We start from the raw sequence: 21016 nt of genomic DNA, 5'->3' as shown, positions 1-21016 counted from the left end.
TATATAGTCATTCTGCCTATTGATTAGTCAGTGACAACGGACAGCATAGACTACAACGGTGGTTGGTGTGATAGGTTATAGTATATAGCCTAGGAGTGTAGTAGGCTATTCCATATAAGTTTGTATAACTACACTCTACGATGTTCGCACCACCAAGAAATTGCCTGATGCATTTCTCAGAACATATCCCCGTTAATAAGCAGCATGTGACCATATTTAAAGGCCTTCCACACCAAAAGTTTGTGTGGAGATAGATAAACGGAGACTATGCATAAGAGAACAAACAAGTGCTACTTATTACAGCTTTTTTTATAGCAAGGAAGTCAAGCCTACTATCATTTGAGTCTGGAAGAGATTTAAAGGCAGGCAGAGGAGTGGGAAAGCTTTATAGTGGAAAATAAAAAACCCCACAAAGACTTTAAGGATGCTCTGATTGGAGGTTGTTGATGTGAGGAAGCTAGAGGCAGGCCAACTAGAGGCAAACATCGTATGTGATTGAGTAGGGGTTCATATTTGGGATTTTCTCGTTGGCCATCAGGTCAAAAAAAAAAAAAAAGTCCAGAAAGGCCAGCAAATTAATAAAAGTCCTGAAAATTTCTGCAGATGCTATGCTTTGGCTTCTCCAGCTGCTTGCAGCAAAGGCTGTGGATTACAGTTCTATTTTTGAATATGGTCTGGTCACTGTTTCTTGTATATTCAGTTTCTCACTGAAGATAAATTAATTGTTCTTTCAGTTTGGTTCAAATACAACTTTTTAAAAATCATTCGAAAATTTATGTTTGTACATGTCAGGAAAAAGAGACAATTTCATTTATTTTGGAAAAATTTTCCTTTTTTCAAGTGCAATAATTTATTCTTTATACTGTACTTAAGTTCACATTTATATGATTTTATCGGGTCGGTCTACGTTATTTCAATGGAATTTAAGAGCAACATTATCAAGACTCCTCTTCCGGACCGTCCAACTCATTTAAAAAAAAAAAAAAAGAAGAAGAACTTTGTGGTTTTCATTAAAATTCTTTCTTTGATCAATTTCTCAACAAGAAGAAAAAGGCAAAAGGGCCCAGGGAGGTGAGAAGGTACCTGCTGGAGAGAGGTGGTGGCTTGGCTGAAAGCGGCTGGGCGGGAGGCGGGGCATGGGGCGGTGGAAACTCCATCGCTGCGGCGTTCACGTGATCTGCCCGGGCGCAGATGTGGGCACCGGTCCGACTGCCTGCCGTCAGTCCCTGTGGCTGGGTCCCGTACGCTCCGGTCCCTGGGCTCGTAATTCTTGGTCCAGCTTCTTCCAGGTCAGTGTGTGGGCCTTCCACGCTACTAGCGGAACACTAGAATGGCGGAAGGGGAACGGGTATCGTAGAGGGAAAGGCTGGGGGTGGGGTCGGGTCGAGGGAATCTGGCCCGAGTGTGGACAGAGATGACGGTGGTAAAACCGCTAAGGGTGGCTGAGGGGGATCAAGCAGCCAGTGGGCAGAGGCTGAGGAAGGCGAGCACCGCCAAGTATCCATGCCCGCTTTCTAGGCACATCCTCTTCTCTGCCCTCCGTCCATTTTGGAGCCGAAGATGGTGGGCTGGGGACGCCCCAGTAGTGAGACAGTGGAAGTAAACCCCCTCTGCCGTTCCGTGCGTAGAGAGAAATGTTGACCGCGAAGCTGGGTAGGAGAGTTGCCTCTGAGGAGAAGGACACAGAGACCCACATTTAGTTTGGAAAGCATCCTGGTTTGGTGCCCGAGGCCTGGAAAGAAATGGCGGCTGGGGTGCAGGGGAGGTAGGGGAAGAAAACGTTGGGTGAGCAGGGCCTGGACTCAGGAAAGGGAGCCGAGTCCCTGTGAGGCCGCCGAGCGCGCAGCCCCTACCCGAGTCTCCTGTCTGTCCGCAGGTCTGCGCCTCTGTTGTTCCCAGTGCTCTGCGAGGCCTGAAAAGGAGGAGCAACCTGTCCAGAATCCCCGCAGGTCCGTGAAAGCAGGGTGGGGAGGGGGGACAGGGGCCCACAAGAGTTGAGGGTGTGGAGGGCCCGGCCAGAGCCGAATTGGGGCCCCTGCCCATCCCCCACCCACCTGAACACGCACCTTACCCGGCTGAACCAGTGCAGAGAAGGTGGCAGGGCCGGCCAGGCAATGGCTGGCTCATGTGTGTGGGAGGAGTGGCGGGCTACGTGGTGGGCAGAACGCCCTCTTGGGGGCATGTCCAGTTTAGGGGAACCCTCACCGGGGGTGAGATGAAAGTACTGTCCAGACCTGCGTTCCACCCCACACCCTCAGTCTCCCATGTCTCCTCTTTGTCTCCTCTTGCCTCTACCCCCATCCCCCAGGACAGGAAAAGGAGGGGAAATCTCGACATGGAAAAACTCTGCAATGAAAATGAAGGAATGCCTTCGAACCAAGGAAAGATGGAAAATGAAGAACAGCCACAGGACGAGGGAAAGCCAGAAGTAGCTTGTACTCTGGAAGACAAGGAGAAGTTAGAAAATGAGAGAAAGACAGAAAACAAGGGCAAGACAGGAGATGAGGAAATGTTAAAGGATAAAGGAAAGCCAGAAAGTGAGGAAAAGGCAAAAGAAGAAGGAAAGTCAGAGAAGGAGGGAGAGGCAGAGATGGAGGGAGGATCAGAGAGAGAGAGAAAGCCAGGGAGGGAGGGAGAGCCAGAGAGTCAAACAAGGGCTGCAGGGAAGCGCCCAGCTGAGGATGATGTACCCAGGAAAGCCAAAAGAAAAACTAATAAGGGGCTGGCTCATTACCTCAAGGAGTATAAAGAGGCCATACACGATATGAATTTAAGCAATGAGGACATGATAAGAGAATTTGACAATATGGCTAAGGTGGAGGATGAGAAGAGAAAAAGCAAACAGAAATTGGGGGCGTATTTGTGGATGCAAAGAAATTTACAGGACCCTTTCTACCCTAGGGGTCCAAGGGAGTTCAGGGGTGGCTGCAGGGCCCCACGAAGGGACATTGAAGACATTCCTTATGTGTAGTGTCCTTGGCAGGCATATACCAGACCATGTGCTTTAACCTTATGGTAATACTTTAGGCATCCCTCCTGTTACTAGCTGCCTTTTGACCCAACTGCAACGCGGTGTTCTCAGTAGCAAATTTTCATCTGTTACATGGAAAAATGTTTATGGTGCATTGTAAAATTAAAAAACACAACTTGCAAAACCAAATATATGGCATGTGTACATTTTTGTAAAACTACAAGATACTTACCTAGCAATTTATGTATAGAAAACAATCCTGAAAGCTGTGTCCACTAAAAGATTGACAGTGGTTATCTGTGGGTGATTTTTTCTGTTCTTTTTTGTTCATCGGTCCCTTTTTCTCTAAAAACAGATTTCTTAAGTCAAAAAGATAATGGAAGATAAAACATTGGAAAATGGTGCAAAAGCATTCCAACGAACTGCCCAGTGAACTTATAAAGACAGTGGATATACTTAAAATTCTTGTTATCAGGGTATAGAATGATAGGTAAAAGTTGCATTACTTCTGGGGCTGGAAGCTGGAGGATTCAACCCAGTGGTTATTACAGCTCCACTGCTGAAAGGGACAGCCTTGACATCTGAAACGGAGATAAAACTAGCCTAGAGATGTGGAGAAGATCAAGGTATTGAGTGTGTGAACTGTGTTAGGCTGGCTCCTTCTCTCCCTTTGCACTAGCAGAACCAGTACCCAGATGCTTGGGGGAGGGCTGAAGGAGATCTCACCTGTGCCCAGAAGTAAGTCCAGATAGCTGACAGCTGGGTGCCACTCTCTCTGGGTAATGCCATACTTGGCAGGTAGTGTGCCTCTTCTCATGAATCCTGCACCCTCCTAAGGCCCCAGCTGCTGCTGGTGGGCTGGAAATCATGATAGGCTAAGCAACACTATGTCCCAACAGAAGTGGAGAATTCCCTCTCTACCTACAATAAGATTATCCTAACCCACACTGCTAGTACACAATTGCCACTTGGGCCTTGATATTTTATAAAGTTTTTACAAAACACTCCTTTCCATGTTTTTTGTTGATTTTTGTGTATTTTTGCATATAGCTGTTTCCACCAGATTTAGATACTGGAGATGGAGCCAGGAGAAAAAGCTAAGTGACCAGATGCTGTGCTGTTCTCATTTGTTAATCTCTAGTCTGCTGACAATTTTTTCTTAGGAATTCTCTCCCAGGAAATTTCTGTTAAGCCCTGCTTTACCATTTCAACAGACCCATGTACCTATGTGATTTTTTTCCCCCTGGATCCTGAGTAGCTTTTTATTTGCTTACAGGTTTTTTTTTAAAATAAACTTTTAGGATGGTTTTAAATTTACAGATTTATTACAAAGATAGTACAGAGTATCCCATGTGCACTGTCCCCTTTTATTAACATCTTACATTAGTATGGTACATTTGTCACAATTAACCAATATTGATACATTATTATTAACTAAAGTACATACTTTATTCAGGTTGCATTTAGTTATCATGTCTCCAACGGCTCCACTTAGCTGTGAGAGTTTCTCAGACTTTGCCTGTTTTTGATGACCTTGACACTTTTGAGAAGTATTGGTCAGCTAGTTTGTATAATGTCCCAAAATGGGTTTGCTTGATTTTTGTCTTGTGATCACACAGGCAATATGTGTTTTGTGAAGAAGACCACAGAGGTAAAATGCCATTCTCATCATATCTTATAAAGAAGACATACCGTCAATATATTCACCACTGTTCTTATCCTTGGTCACCTGTATTCTTTGGAATAAAGTCACTATTGTCAGCCCACACTTAAGGATTGGGACATGATTACTTCCTTGAAGGCAGACTATTGAAAAAAATTACTTGGAATCCTTCTGCAGAGGATATTTGACTCTTCTTTCCCATTTACTTATATATTCAGTTTATTTGTATCAGTGTAGACGCATGACTATTTTATATTTTGGATGAATGCAATACTACTTTACATGCTTTTGCTCAAATTGTTCCAGCTTTGGTCACTGGGAGCTTTCATTTGGCGCCTGTATTCATTTGACATGCCCCCATTGTTATGTTTTAGATGGGTTTTTTTAGTACTTACATTCTGGCACTACAAGATGGCTATAGCTTTATCTTTCTTATTTTTTGCCCGAGTCCTAGAATCAGTCATTTCTCCAAGTCGCCCTGGTATCTTATGTTGAAGAATGGTGTTAGAAAAACAAGATCTGGGTGCTAGACATACTCATTGCTACTGAGATAGCATTACTTCTAGGCCTTCTCAGCTGATATAGCAAAAATGTATATCTGTATAGATTACCTATACATATATAAAGTATTTAAAGAAATATAAATATTTCTATATATAACCATTTGTATCTATATAAGGCTAAACATGAATTTATAGTGGTGTCTCCAACTACAGTCTGTTACTGCACAGATCATTCTAGCCTCCCCTTCCTTATCTGTAACCTTCTACTCCAACTGTGAGAAACCTGTCTTCTACCATCTGCCATCCATTTTATTGTTTATTAATCGTGTAAATACATAGTGGTTTCAAAATTGTTAACCTGTACCCCTGTGGATAACAACTTTATCAACTGGAGTGGAGTGCTATGTACAGTTACTTTTGCCTTTAGTCTTACAGACTCCACTCATTTTCAAATTTACCTATGTCAGTACCTTATTCCCCTATCCCTTTCAGTGAGGTTGTTTCATACATTTGTGATACCTTAAAATTCTTTTGACACAATCTGCATTTGGGGACTGCTATTTTAATGGTATTTTTAAATTTCAAGTTCCAATTGTTCATTGCTAGTATATGGGAAAGCAACTGACTTTTCTATATTAATCTTGTATCCTGGGACTTTGCACCAGGCATTTGTCAGTTCTTTGGCAGTCATGTCATCTGCAGATAAAGACAGTTTATTTCTTCCTTTCCAATCTGTATATGTTTTATTTCCCTTTAATTTGTTTTTATTTTGTAGAATTGCCCCATTTCATCTATGTTAACAGATTTGTAGGCATAGAGTTGTTCATATTATCTTCTTAATGTCCATGGGATCAATAATGATAACTCCACCTTCATTTCTTTTTAAAAATTTTTTTTGTAAAGACGATATCTTGCTATGTTGCCCAGGCTGGTCTCAAACTCCTGGGCCAAAGCCATTCCCCCAGCCTCAGCCTCCCAAAGTGCTGAGATTGCAGGTGCAAGCCACCATGCTGGCCTCATTTCTGATATTGTTAATTTGTCTTCTTTCTTTGTTCTTAGTTAGCCTGGCAAGCAATCTGTCAATTTTATTTACTCTTTTTAAAGAACCAGTTTGTGGTTTCATTGATTTCTTCCGTTGTTTTCCTGTTTTCGTTTCATTGATTTCTTCTCTAACTTTTATTATATCTTTTCTTCTGTTTTCTATAGTCTTAAATTACTCCTCTTTCTCTAGTTTCCTAATGTGAAAGCTTAGATTATTGACTGTAGATTTTTCTTTTCTCACATAGGCATTTAAGCTAGAAATTTTTCCCTAAACACTGCTTTGCAGAATCCCACGAGTTTGATATGTTGTATTTTCATTTACTTCAAAATATTTTTACATTTCTCTTGAGGATTCTTCTTTGAATTGTGTCATTTAGAAGTATGTTTAATTTCCAGATATTTGAGTTTTCCATCTACCTTTCTGTTATTGATTTCTTGTTTAATTTTATTGAGAGTGCACTTGTGATTTCTATCATTTGTTATATTGTATTTTCCCACAAATTTGATGTGTTATATTTTCATTTAGTTCAAAATATTTTTGCATTTCTCTTGAGAGTTCTTCTTTGAGTTGTGGTATTTAGAAGTATGTTTAATTTCCAGATATGTTTTCCATCTATCTTCCTCTTACTGATTTTTAGTTTAATTTTATTGGGAGCATACTTATGATTTCTGTTATTTTTAGTTTGTCATGGTATCTTTTATGAACCGGAATATGTTCTCTCTTGGTGAATTTTCTATGTGAGCTTGAAAAACAAATGATGTTCTGCTGTTGGGCGTGTTCTGTAAATTAGATCAAGTGTCATTTAGCTAAAGCTGATTAGTATTGCCTTTCAGATCAACTATATCCATATTGATTTTCTGCCTGCTTAATCTATCAATTACTGACTGGAAGGAGGGGATATTGAAGTCTGCAACTCTAATAATGGATTTTTGTCTATTCTCCTTTCATTTCTATTAGTGTTTGCCTTACATATGTTGACACTTTATTGTTAGGTACATAAATAATTATAATTTTTATGTGTTGAAGAATTGTTCCCTTTATTATTATGTAATGCCCCTTTTTATCTCTGGTATTGTCTTGGTTCTGAAGTCAGCTCTGTCTAAAATTATATAGCTACTCCAGCTTTCTTATCATTAGTGTAGTGTATCTTTCTCCATTGCTTTATGTTTCACCTCTCAGTCTTATGTTTAAACCGGGCTTCTTGTAGACAACATGTAGTTGGGTTTTTTTTTTTCTTTTTTGTTGAGATAGAGCCTCATTCTGTCACCCAGGCTGGAGTGAGATAGGGTATCATTCTGTCACCCAGGCTGGAGTGAGATAGGGTATCATTCTGTCACCCAGGCTGGAGTGCAAGTGGCATGATCATGGCTTACTGCAGCCTCGGCCTCCTGGACTCAATCAAGCCTCCCATCCCAGCCTCCTGAGTAGCTGAGACCATAGACACATGCCACTATACCTGGCAAAGTTTTATATTTTTTTTTTTGTAGAGATGGGGTTTCACCATGTTTCCCAGGCTGTTCTCAAACTCCTGAGCTCAAGTGGTCTGCTCACTTCAGCCTCCCAAAGTGCTAGGATTATGGGCATAAGCCACCATGCTGGGTCTAGTTGGGTTTTTTAAATTCATTCTGACAAATTCTGTCTTCAGTTGATGTAGTTTGACCACTCACATTTAGAGTGTTTCTTGATATATTTGGATTAATATCAACCGTGTTTATAACTGTTTTTTATTTGTTGCCTGAGGTTTCTTTTTCTGCCTTCTCTGGTTTTAATCATTTTACATGATTTTATTTTGTCTCCTCTCTTAGTGTATCAGTTATACTTTTGTAAACAACTTTTAGTGATTTCTCTCAACTTTACTATATATTTTAACCAATCTAAGTCGACTTTCAAATAAGACTCTTCTGCTTAACTTGTATGTAGTGCATATACCTTAATGCAGAGCATTTGTCACTCATTTCAATTACTCATACACTATAATCACTTAGTACATTGTTGCTATTATTTCTTTAGACTGTTATCTTTTAGATCAATTAAGAATAAGAAAAATAAATATTTTACTTTACTTTCCTTTATTTCATTTCTAATCCTCTTTCATTCTTTATGTAGATCTAAGCTGCCTGAAAAAAACCTTTTAACATTTCTTAAAGGGCAGGTTTGCTGGTGCTGAATTCCATCAGTTTCTGTTTGTCTGAGAAAGTATTTTATTCTCCTTCACTTTTGAAGGATAATTTTGCTGGATATAGAATTTTAGGCTGGGCATGGTGGCACACAACTCTAATCCCAGCACTATGGGAGGCCAAAGCAGGTGGATCACTTGAGCTCAGCAGTTTGAGACCAGCCTGGGCAACATGTAGAAACTCTGTCTTTACAAAAAAAATACAAAAATTAGCCTGGCATGGTGACATGTGCCTGTAATCCTAGCTACTCAGGAGGTGGAGGTCGGAGGATCACTTGAGCCCAGGAGGTCGAGGCTGCAGTGGGTCATGACTGTACCACTGCACTCTAGCCTGAGCCAGAGTGAGACCCCGTGACCCCATTTCAGGGAAAATAAATAAATAAATAATTTTAGGTTGGTGGTTTTTTTCTTTCAGCACTTTAAGTATTTCACTTCACTCTCTTCTTGCCTGCATGGTTTCTGATGACAATTTCACTGCAGTTCTTTTTGTTGTTCTTTCACAGGTAAGGTGTTTTTTTCCCCTCTAGTTTCTTTCATTATTTTCTCTTTGTTTTTGGTTTTATGCAATTTGAATATTATATGCCTAGGTGTAGTGGTGGTTTTTCTGGTATTTATTCTTCCTGTTGTCCACTAAACTTGGATGTATTGTCTGGTGTCTATTAATTTTGGAACGATATCTGCCATTATTACTTCAAATATTTCTTCTGCTTTATTCTCTGTTCCTTCTTTTGGTGTTCCAGTTTAGCATATGCAATTTGTCTTGAAATTGTCCCACAGTTCTTGGATATTCTGTTCTGTTTTATTTTTTACTCTTTTTTTAAATTTGAATTTCAGTTTGAAAGGTTTCTACTGACCATTGATCTTTTTCCTCAGCTGTGTCCAGTCCATTGATTAACCCATCAAAGGCATTCCTTGTTTCTGTTAGTTTTCTTTTTAATTTCTAGTATTTTCTCTTGAATCTTTATTGGCATTTCCATCTCTCTAGCTACATTACTCATCTATTCTGACATGTTATCTACTTTTTCCATTAGTGCCCTTAACGTATTGATCATAGTTATTTTGTTATTTATTTTATTTTTTTAGAGACGAGATATTGCTCTGCTGCCCAGGCTAGCATGTGGTGTCATGATCATAGCTCACTGCAGCCTCAAACTCCTGGGCTCAAGCAATCCTTCTTCTTCAGTGTACCAAGTAGTTAGGACTACAGCCATGCACCACCACACCCAGCTAATTCTTTTCTTAAGAGACGAGGTCTTGCTCTGTTGCCCAGGCTGTTCTTGAACTCCTGGCCTCAAGCGATTCTCCCACAACTGCTAGAATTACAGGCATGAGCCACGAAATCCGTTCTGATCATAGTTATTTTAAATTCCTTATTTTATAATTTCAAAAACTGTATATCTGAGTCTGGTTCTGAAGCTTGCTGTGTTTCTTCAGACCTTTTTTTCCTAACTCTTGCCTTTGGCTGTCTTGTAATTTTTTGTTAAAAACAAGACATACTAGGCCAGGCACAGTGGCTCACACCTATAATCCCAGCACTTTGGGAGGCCGAGGTAGGCGAACCACAAGGTCAGGAGTTCAAGACCAGACTGGCCAACATGGTGAAACCCCATCTCTACTGAAAAATACAAAAATTTTAGCTGGGCATGGTGGCTCGTGCCTGTAATCCCAGCTACTTGGGAGGCTAAGGTAAGAGAATTGCCTGAACTGGGACCCGGGAGGTGGAGGTTGCAGTGAGCTAAGATCATGCCATTGCACTACAGCCTGGGCTATAGAGTGAGACTCCATCTCAAAAACAAACAGACAAACAAAACCAACCTACTATATCGGTAATTAATAGGAACTGAGGTAAATAGGTCTCTAGTGTAAGGAGCTGTGTTAATCTGGCTGGGAGTTGTGCTTTGATTAATGTTTGCTATTGCTATAGGTGCTAGAGTCACCAAATTTCTCAGTGTTCTTATTTTTGTCTCCCTTCCTGACTTTGGGCTTCCCAGAGACTCTGGTTTTGCAGCTCTTTCCATTGTAATTTACTGTTATACTAAAGCCCTGATGGTGTAGTGATAAGACATTGGGGATAGGGAGTATTCTATAATCTTTCAGTTAAATCTCCGTCTTTTAGTGGACCTATGTCTCTGGCCTGGGACCTTCACAAGTGTTTCTTTTTGTATAGCATGGATCCTCCCCTTAGATGACACAAGACGTGTAAAGGTTGATGCAGCTGGGTAATCACTGTTTCCTCACAGCTCTGAGACAGAACTCTGGTAAAATCTTTCCCCCTAGACAGTAGACATTGTTATGGAAAAAGCTCTGAGATATGGAGAGCAGGGCCCTCCTAAATTACACAGGCCAGTCATTGAGTTTACTGGGAATAGCTGCAAGTTCACAGACTTAGGTTCCAGGAGTAGCTGTCTTTTTGTCTAAAAAATGGATCACAAAGTAGCTGACTCCTGCCCATCTCCACACATACAACTCACAGGATGATAATACAGATATGAGAGATGCAGCCTAGCAGAGTATCTTAAGATCATGGACTATTGGGGTCATGAGTTCCAGTCCCATCCCTACTACTTACTATCAGCTCTTGGATCTTGGTACCAACTTTTGACCACTCCAAATCTCAATTATCCATGTTTACAGTGCATTTGATGATTCTCCTTTCACTTGGCCCTCTAGTTATATTGGGCCAAAAAGTATGTCCCTCATAGAGCCTGAATTCTCTAACACCAAATCAAATTCTCTTAGTACAAAATGCCAGGAGGAATGATGTGAGAAAAGGGCAAAAATATTCCCAAATATGAAAAATTATCTAATTTTCTTTTTGCTATTATTGATTTCTGCATACGTGTATTGAGGGTCAGAGAAGATGTGTATAACTGCAATCTTTTTGTATTTATTGAGACATCTTTATGACCTAATAATATTTGTAAAAATGTTTCATGCCTACACTTACTGGGTTCAGAGTTCTGTGTATGCCCTTCAGAAAAGTTTGTCAAATTATTCCAAGCTTCTTTATCATTTCTGAATTTTTATGTTTGCTCTATCAGTTATTGATAACAGTTGAAACTTAACGTATTAAGTTTCTCATTATGGTTGTGAATTTGTTTCTCCTGTAGTTTTGCCATTTTAACATTTGATCATGAAAGATAGCACACATATAGAGTCATACACATACACAAAATATAGAGCTAAATTATTTATTACACAATGAAAAACTGGGTAATCACTACTTATGTCAAGAAACAGAATATTAATAGCATTCCAGAAATGCCATTGATATCCCCTCCAGTCATCCCCCCTTTCCTTCCCACTAGAGTTAATAATGATCCTGAAATTTATGGTAACCATTTCCTTGTTTTTCTTTATATTTTACATCCTAAGTAGTATAGTTTAGAATGTTGCCTATTTTGTGCACTGTATATAAATGGAAGTATACAGCATGTATTTTTTTATGGCTGACATATTTTATTCAATACTATATACACAATGAAACTGAATGTTTATGTCCTTCCCCAAAAAAATTAAATGTTGAAATCCAAACTTCTAAGATGATGGCATTAGGAGCTGGAGCCACTGGAAGAGATTAGTGCCCTTATGAAAGAGACCCCAGAGAGCTCCCTCACTCTTCTACCATGTGAGGTTACAGTGAAAAACAGCCATATATGAGGAAGAGGGCCCTCACCAGACACTGAATCTGCTATCACCTTGATCCTGTACTTCCCAGCCTCCAGAACTATGAGAAATAAATTTTTTAAAATAAGCCATATTATTTTGTTATAGTAGCCTGAGCAAAAACATTATGTTTATGGTATGAATCCATGTTTTTGTCTTTAGATGTAATTAATTTATTTGCATTGATGTGTAGTATACTATTATTGAATATATCACAGTTTATGATATTGTTTTGTTCTTTATATAAATTTAGGTTATTTCCAGCTTTTCAGTATATATAATGCAGCTATGAAAATTCTTGTATATACTTCTTGGTGTACCCATACACACATTTCTGTTGGGTAGCTATCTGTGAGGAGAATTGCATGTTCAACTGTAATATATGATGCCAACTTCCAAACCGGTTGTATCAGTTTACACTTCCATCAGTAGTGATAAGAGTTCTCGTTGCTCTACTTCACCACCATTGATTGCTATTATCTGCCTTTTTTATTTCATTGATAACTAATGAAATTGAGCACACTTTCATTTTTTTTGGACAATTTAGGTATCCTCTTTTACAAAGTGGTTGTATTAGTCTCATTCTACTATTGGCTTATGTATCTTTTTTGCATTAATTTGTAGGATTTTAAAAATATCTTCTGCGTCTGAGCCCTTTGTCAGTGCAAATAGCTCACCAACTCTGTGGTATGTCTTTTTACTCTCTTTGTGGTGTCATTTGACTAATGGAATGTCTTAATTCCAATGAAATGATAGTTAACAGTTTTTTCCTTTATGATGAGTACTATTGTGTCCAGTTTAAAAAGTCGTGCCTACATCATAGTTAAAAGATATTCTACATTATTTTCTAGAAGATAGAGGTATAATTGAACATAAATTAGTTTTTGTGTATTGCATTATTAGGGTTTTTCAGAGAAACAGAACTATTCTATAGCAAATATATATAGCATATATATTGCATACACATACACACACACACACACACACAGATTACATATATATATATATATATATATATATATATGGATTGAGAGAGAGAGATTGATTATAAGGAAATGGCTCATGTGATTATGGAGGCTGAGGAGTCCCAAGATCTATAGTAAGCAAGTTTGAGACAGGCTCAAGACCCAAGGACCATTGGTTTTTCTGTTCAAGTTTGAAGTCAAGAAAAGACCAATGTCCCATTTCAAACAGTCAGACAGAAGTTCCCTCTTACTCAGCCTTTGTGTTCTATTCAGGTCTTCAATTGGTTGGATGAGGCCCAACACGTTAGGAAGGGCAATTTGTTTTATTCTGTCTACCAATTCAAATGTTAATCTCATCCAGAAATACCCCAGGATAACATTTGAACAAATGTCTAGGCATTCTGTGGCCCAGTCAAGTTAACACATAAAATTAACCATCACATGTTTAATGTGAGGTAGGGGTCAATATTTACATTTTCCATACTCACATTCAGTTCATTCAGTGTCATTTGATAAAAATTACCCTTTCCTCAATGCTTAACAATGCACGTGTATTGTAAATCAGCAATCCATAATGCATGGGTCTGTTTCTGGGGTCTCTCTTTGATTCCATTGGTCTCTTTGGCTATCCTTGGATTAACATCACACTAAATTACTATAACTTTATAATATGTCTCAATATTTAGACTTTATAATAAGTTCTGGTATTTAGAAGATAGAGCAAAGTCCTCCAGATTGGTATTTTTTCAATAATGTGTAAGTTATTCTTGACTTTTTGCATTTGTATATAATCTTTAGAATCTTTGCATTTGTATATAATCTTTAGCTTGTCAAGTTCCATGAACGAAGGGAAGAAGGGAAGGAGAGAATGAAGGAGGAGTTTTGTTTAGGACTGCATTGTAATTATAGGTCAGTTAGGAGAGTATCGACATCTTCTTAACACTGAGTCTTCCAACCCGTGAACATGGTATATTTAATTTAATATTTATTTATTTAATGATCTCAGTAACATTCATCATGTATTGGATTTAAAACTTCTGTCTTATAACTGATTTTTGCTGATTAAGAAATGCAATTGAATTTTATATATGATCATATCCAGAACATTTGATGAACTCATTTATTCATTCCAAAATTTTTATATATGGACTTTTTTAGATGTCCTAAATTACAGTCATGTTGTCTGTGCAAGACAGTTTGTTTTCTTCCTTTCTAATTCTCTGTCTTTTCTTTCTTCTTCCCTTCCTTCCTTCCTTTTGCCTTCCTGCCTTCATCTTTTTTCTTTCACTGGCCTAGGACCTCCAGTCAAATTTTAAAAGATCTGGGGCTTCTTTATCTTATTTTCAACTTCAAAGAGAAAGCTTTCTATACTCACCATTGTATTTTATGTTTGCAATATATATTTTGTAAACATATTCTGGGCCGGGCGCGGTGGCTCAAGCCTGTAATCCCAGCACTTTGGGAGGCCAAGGCGGGTGGATCACGTGGTCGAGAGATCGAGACCATCCTGGTCAACATGGTGAAACCCAGTCTCTACTAAAAAAAAAAAAAAAAAAATACAAAAAATTAGCTGGGCATGGTGGCGCGTGCCTGTAATCCCAGCTACTCAGGAGGCTGAGGCAGGAGAATTGCTTGAACCCAGGAGGCGGAGGTTGCGGTGAGCCGAGATCGCGCCATGGCACTTCAGCCTGGGTAACAAGAGCGAAACTCCGTCTCAAAAAAAAAAAAAAAAAAAAAAAAACATATTCTAACAAATCAGGGAAGTCCCCTTCCATCTCTTCTCTTTTAATAAAGGCTTCTATTATAAATACATTCTGATTATTAAATGCTTTTTCTTCATATATTAAAATAATCATATGATTATTACACTTTATTCTCTTAATGTGGTGAATTACATTAATTGATTTTCAAATATTATACCAATCTTTCATTTCTGGAATACCTTTTGTGTGATATATTATTATTCTCATATCTGGTCAGATTCTTCCTTGCTTAAATTTTTTTTTCAGTTATGTCAGTTTTTTAGATTGGCCTATATTTTTCTTTTCCCATAATGACCTTGTTGGGTTTTGATATGAGGTTATACCAAATCTTAAAATTACTTGCAGAGTACTCTCTCTTTTTTTAAATCTCTGGAAGATTGTGTTACACGGATATTATTTTCTTCCACTAGTGAAGTTGTCTGGGCCTAAAATTTTCTTGATCAGAAATATTTTGGAAGATTTTAAATATGGATTTATGTATTTATTTCTTATTAATTTATGTATTTATTTCTTATTAATTTATGTTGAAATCTTCAAGATGGTGTTTTATTCATCTGAATCCAGTAAGTATTGTGGTTTAACAGTCTGTACCTGATAAATCAAATAATTCAAATCATTTTGATCTGTTTGTGTTGCCTGGCTCTTTTTGTTTTTTTTTTTTTTCATGAGACAGAGTCTTGCCCAGGCTGAAGTGCTGTGGCACGATCTCAGCTCACTGCAACCTCTGTCTCCCGGGTTCAGGCAATTCCCCTGCCTCAGCCTCCCGAGTAGCTGAAATTACAGGCATGTGCTACCATGTCTGGCTAATATTTTTGTATTTTTAGTAGAGACAGGGTTTCACCATGTTGGTCAGGCTGGTCTCAAACTCCTGACCTTGTGATCCGCCTGCCTCGGCCTCCCAAAGGGCTGGGATTAGAGGTGTGAGCCACCACACCCAGCCTTGTTGTTTCTATTTCTTACTCACAATGTATTTTTTCTTCGTGCACCTGGTTATCTTTGTGTGTGGGTATTGTATTTGAGCAATTGTTTGTTGTAATAATTTAAAGCCTAAGATGATAAAATCTTACTCTAGGAAAGATTTTATTTGCATTGTTCAGGCCCATAAGAGTACTTCTTGTCTGTTACCACCGTAATCTTTGTTCAGAGCTTAAAGTTCACTAGTCCACCCAGATGATGCAAAGCCAAGCTACAAGACTTTGTAAGGACTAGTGTATTTTTGGTTTACAACTAACCCGAAGTTACAAACATTTGAGGTTCCCAGTATAATATGGGTGATGGTTTGTCAGGAAACCCCCTACCGCTTTTGATGGGTCTTGGACTCTAATTTCTGTTACTATAGTGCCTTGAAAATGTCATAAGTTCCAAGCAGTTTAGCACACGCTTATTATTCAGCCACAAATGCCTTCAATAAACATATAGTTCTAAGACCTAGGCTTGTCGAAGGGCCAGTGGCGCAATGGATAACGCGTCTGACTACAGATCAGAAGACCTAGGCTTACCTCTCTGGATGCTTGTGTTCTCTTGTAGTATAACCCAGTAATTCCTCACAATTGTATTAAGTTTGTAGCCTTTCAGAAATCTGACTTTTTGTAGGATGTAAAGATGAATATGGCACAGTCTTCCTCCTTGGGGGTCTTAGAGCCAATTACACAACCTAATGAGTGTTAACAAAGGGGAAATAATGGTGCTAAAAGAACAGAGAAGGGATCTAGACTTGAGGGCTCAGGGATGACTCTTCTTTCAGAATATGATTAATTTCTTTTAATATCAAAAGCCCATTAAATAGAAGAGGAGTTAATAAAACCTCTACTCCAAGCTTTGTGCATACAGAAAGCCAATTCAGCTTGTGAGCCAATTGGAAAACAGCTTCTTCTGAGACTGAGATTTTCTAAGCAAATCACCATGTGTCAGCATAGGGACCACAGAAGCAGGACAAGATTATATCTGATCTCCTGCATCTGACCATCTCCCTTTGAGCTACCACAACTCTCCCAGTGCATGCATGAACACATACACACACACACACACACGGAAAGGTACAAGGATATAAGGTACAAAAACCTTTGTTAAGGGCAACATGAGGGGTAGAGATCCTATGTGTAGCTGCAACAGGAGAGGGAAAGATCACTTCCAGCTAGGGTGGCTTCAGAGGCTGAGTGATGAGGGTTGGGCCTCTAAGAATGAGCAGGACCAGGACCTCTAGAGGGAATAAGAGGGCAGTTGGCAGGAAGAAAATGATGCATAAGGACAATGAGACAGAAGAATAAGGCATACTTGGGGCACAGTGTGTGAGGGCAGAGAATTGCATGACTAGGTTGGGAATGTGTGTCCTGAGGCTCAATTCTGATTGATGCTGAATGCCAGGATGAAGAGTGCCGGATTTACTCTGTGGGTGGTGGGTTTACATCAGGGCCTTCAAGCAGGAGAACGGCAGTTAAAAACAGGGAATAGTAAAGTTTAATTTGATGGTAATGTGCAAGGCTTATCTGAAGGAAGGGGCAGGGCTAGAACCAAGAAAACGAAAGAAGGGATTATTTTAAGAGTTCTGATGAGAAATGATGAGGCTCTAAGGTAGTGGCAGATTCAGGAGATAACAGTGAAGCAGGAAGGAGGGCTTTCTGTCGGTGGGAAAGGGAGAAATCAGATGAAACCTTGATTTCAAGTTGGGATGAACTGATCATTTAATAAAGATAGGCCAGTATGATTAATGTAAGGCCAGGAACTCTAGGCAAACAGCTGGGTTTTCCCTCCGTACCTCCTTGGAGTTTCCACCCATTGTCTGAGGCCCAAGTCAAGGTCCTTTTCCTCCCTGAAGCTTTCTCTGTTTATTTCCAGCAAACCTGGCCATTGCCTTCTCTGAACCCCTATTGGCCCAACAGTCCACCTATTCCTTTAGCTCTTTCTCCAGTGGCCTCATGTGAATGGGCTTTCTACCCACCCAAGAAGCATATCATTCACCAAGGTGACAAATCTTCCTCCTCTGATACCTAGTCCTTTTCACTTAAAGAACACAGTAAAGTGCTAGACATCTGTAGGTCCCTGAGAAATAACTATTGACTCATCAGTGATCACAGGGAAGGAAGTTAAGTAGAGAAAATGGGAGATAACATAGAGACATATTAAGATAGTAGTCCTCATTTTAATACCTAGGTTGGTTCTCAGGCTTGGCAGTAACCAGCTGGTGCAACCTTGAACAGTTTACTTAAACCTCTCTGAGCCTTGGGTTTCTCATTCATCTAATGGGGCAAAGACTCTTTACTCACAGGCTATTGAGAGGGTACTTGGGATATCCCACTGTCCTACATAAAGCAGCTATCCCTATGTGGAGTACATGGTAGGCACTCAGTAATAGTGAGGTTCCCAAACGTCTCTAGAGGAAAGTGTTGTTTCCTTGTGGTTGGCCTTTGTCTCCCTCATCCTGACATACCCCAGTAGATATACAAGAAGTAATTATGATTGCCTTTTATTGAGTGCCCAAGATGTGAAGATCTTGGTGTGTTACAGAGGTGATGTCAGCACACTGGGAGTGACTTACCCAAGGACACACAGTTGTGATGATTCTGTCTCTGGGGACTCAAGAGAGGTCTCCTGACTCCTGATTCCAGTTTTCTGTTCAGACAGAAGAGGCATCTACACTGCCGCATGTTTCTGTGTCTCATATACCTATGCTTCCCAGATGTTTATCTAGAAGTTAAAATAATGGGGCGGAAGAGCAACTGATAGTGCAGTGTGTTTTTTTCTCCTATCCCATAATCTATTGATCTGATATTGCTGAAGCTCATACAGTATATATAATTCCTCTTATTACATTTCCAAATTATGCCTCTGATAGCTATGCAAATTTTTATTCAAAATCACGTCTTTTATGGGAGGTTGAAGGAACTATTTGTTGAACGTCTCCTACATGCTAAACACTTTATATAGCCATTTTTATTTAGAATTTACAATAATTCAGATATAAGAAATGTTACTCCCATTTTCTAGAAGAGAGAACTAAAGCTCACAGAGTTTTGGGAACTTTTCTAGGTTGACACAACTAGTAAGTAGCAAAACTGGTATTTTAGCTCTTGATCACCACAGTAAATCATTAAACTGGTTGCTATAGTATATGTTATATAGTGACCATGTGATGTCATGCACATAAAGGAATTCAACAATATCTATTGATGAGGATGATAATAAACATGAAATAATCTCTTGGGTTTAGACACCTGGGTTGTGGTGTTCATATGAATTTAGTTAGAGCAAAAAATCAATGTATTGTACTCACCAAAGCCTAGGCCAGCTTTGGTACTAGGTTGAAATGCTACCTAATCTGTATATTAAAAGCTAATTAAAACCTAGGTGTGTAGAAGAGCATTCTTGTCTTTTCTTCACTAAATCTCTATTATTGGACCCATGTCATACTGTTTTGATTATTATGAACTCTCTCATATGTTAAACAATCAGAACCCCTGTATCATGACTTCTATTAATTTCTTGCCTATCCTTTTCCATTTTATTTTTTTCAAGAGACCTTTGAAAGAAAATCTGCCACACTTCCGAATGCCAGTGTGGTCGGGGGCAGGAGTGATAAAATTTATAGCTTCACAAGACTGAATCATCCCATCCAAGAATCTAGCATTCTAGTTGTCTAAATATCCAACAGGCACATTCCTTTTCAATTATTTCAAAATTCAGAATTTACTTTAGATCTTCAATAACTGCTAAAAGTTGATCTGAAAATAATCAGGCTAAAGACCAAGGCCCTTTTTAACCTGGCTTTTGGAGTAGTTTCTGTGTAAGAGGTAATTAGTGACCAACCTACTTCAAGGACTGTAATGAAAATGAAACAGAAAAAAGCAGTGGGGCAATATAATATATAATATTTTGGAATATATGAAAGGAGAGCAAGACTTGAGGTAGCAAAACCAGAAAGGGATCTTCCACCATAGGAATGGGGAGTCATTTGCCTAAAAAAAGGTAGCAAGAGTGGAGATGGAAGAAAAGTGGAAATATCCAAAGATTTTTAGAAGAGAAGGTCAAGATTACTTGGTGGCAGGAAGAAGGAATCAGGGATGATTCCCAGATTTCTTGCTTGGGCAACAGTGTGTGTTCTGTAGCCATCTATTAAGACAAGAGAAATGAGGGAGGAGTTTTGTGTGTGGAAAAGACCAAGGAAGGATGGTAAAATCACTTGGGACATATTGCATTTGAGGTTCTTCAGGGACACTCAGATGGATATATCTAATCGTTGGTTAAAACGGATCTGAATCAAGTTTATACCAAAGTTCACACAGAAAACTAAACATACAAGAATATATAGGAAAAAGAGAATCTACTGAGGGGCCCTAGCTCTACCAGATATATGAAATTATATATATATATATATCCTCTATAATTCAACTGGTATATGAATAGCAAACAGATCAATGAAATAGAATGGAAACCCCAGAAAGTTTTCCAAGTACGTATGAAAATTTGATATGTAATAAAGGTGGCATCTCAAATCCCTGAAGCAAAGATGGCCTTTTTGATGCCAGAACAACTGAGAAGCCAATTGGAAAAAGAAAAGAAAAGATCCGTCAATACTTTATGGCATACAAAGATATAAACTCTAAATGTAAACAAATAAAACCACATGAATACTAGAAGAAAACATAGGTGAATGCTTCTTGGACCTTATGTAGGAAAAGATTTCTTAACTGTGAATCAAAATTTAGAGGCAATAAAAGTTTAATAAATTTCACTACATTTTTAAATACATGGCAGAAAAACACCATAAACAAAGCTAAAAAGCAACTGACAAACTGGAGAGAAAATTGCAACATATGTAACAGATAAAGGCCTAATTGAGTTAATGTATTACGAGAACTTGAAAATTGAGATGAGGATTAACAATCTACTAGAAAAATGTGGAAAAGACATGAAATGACAATTCACAAAGAAAGATATTTAAATTGTCCTTAGAGATAAGGCAAAATAAAATGCCATTGCGATATTACTTCTCAAGTAACATATTAATGAACATTTAAAAGTGTGTCATATGTTGGGAAGGGTGTTGGGAAACAAAACACTCCCGTATATTACTGGTGGGAAAGCAAAAATAGACTGAGATTCTGGGGACGGAATAGCCTAGAGATACACATCTGGGAGTCATAGGTGTTTGCAGGAAATGAATGAGATCAAACAGGGAGAGAGAATTTGAGGACTGAGGAGAGAGGAGGCCCAGGACAGAACCCCAGGAACACTGCCACTCACTCAAGGTGGGAGCTCAGCTTCCGGGCA

The 21016-nt window shown here is 38.9% G+C and overlaps 1 protein-coding gene across 5 annotated transcripts; it reads left to right on the top strand.

Moving 5' to 3' along the window:
* Positions 1 to 1153: 1153 nt before the first annotated feature.
* Positions 1154 to 3160, top strand: TCEAL4 (transcription elongation factor A like 4). Of its 5 annotated transcripts, none has more exons than XM_074391371.1 (4): positions 1154 to 1289; positions 1519 to 1653; positions 1877 to 1949; positions 2314 to 3160. In XM_074391371.1, the coding sequence occupies exons 2-4, from the start codon at positions 1635 to 1637 to the stop codon at positions 2969 to 2971; spliced, it is 750 nt and encodes a 249-aa protein (XP_074247472.1). In that variant the 5' UTR covers positions 1154 to 1289; positions 1519 to 1634; the 3' UTR covers positions 2972 to 3160. The 5 variants fall into 5 exon arrangements, with proteins under 5 accessions (XP_074247472.1, XP_010330486.2, XP_010330487.2 ...); XM_010332185.3 differs by having other exon boundaries at positions 1155 to 1289; positions 1519 to 1765; positions 2309 to 3160; XM_010332184.3 differs by lacking the exon at positions 1519 to 1653.
* The last annotated feature ends 17856 nt before the right edge of the window (positions 3161 to 21016 follow it).

This window comes from Saimiri boliviensis, chromosome X (assembly GCF_048565385.1).
Source record: "Saimiri boliviensis isolate mSaiBol1 chromosome X, mSaiBol1.pri, whole genome shotgun sequence".
Lineage (NCBI taxonomy): Eukaryota > Metazoa > Chordata > Mammalia > Primates > Cebidae > Saimiri > Saimiri boliviensis.
Note: the sequence above shows the minus strand (reverse complement) of the source record. Positions and strands in the feature narration are given on the sequence as shown.

Coding starts and splice junctions, on each gene's coding strand:
- TCEAL4 (XM_074391371.1), top strand. Junction 1,950..2,313: donor CCTGTCCAGAATCCCCGCAG/GTCCGTGAAAGC, acceptor CCCCCAGGACAG/GAAAAGGAGGGGAAATCTCG.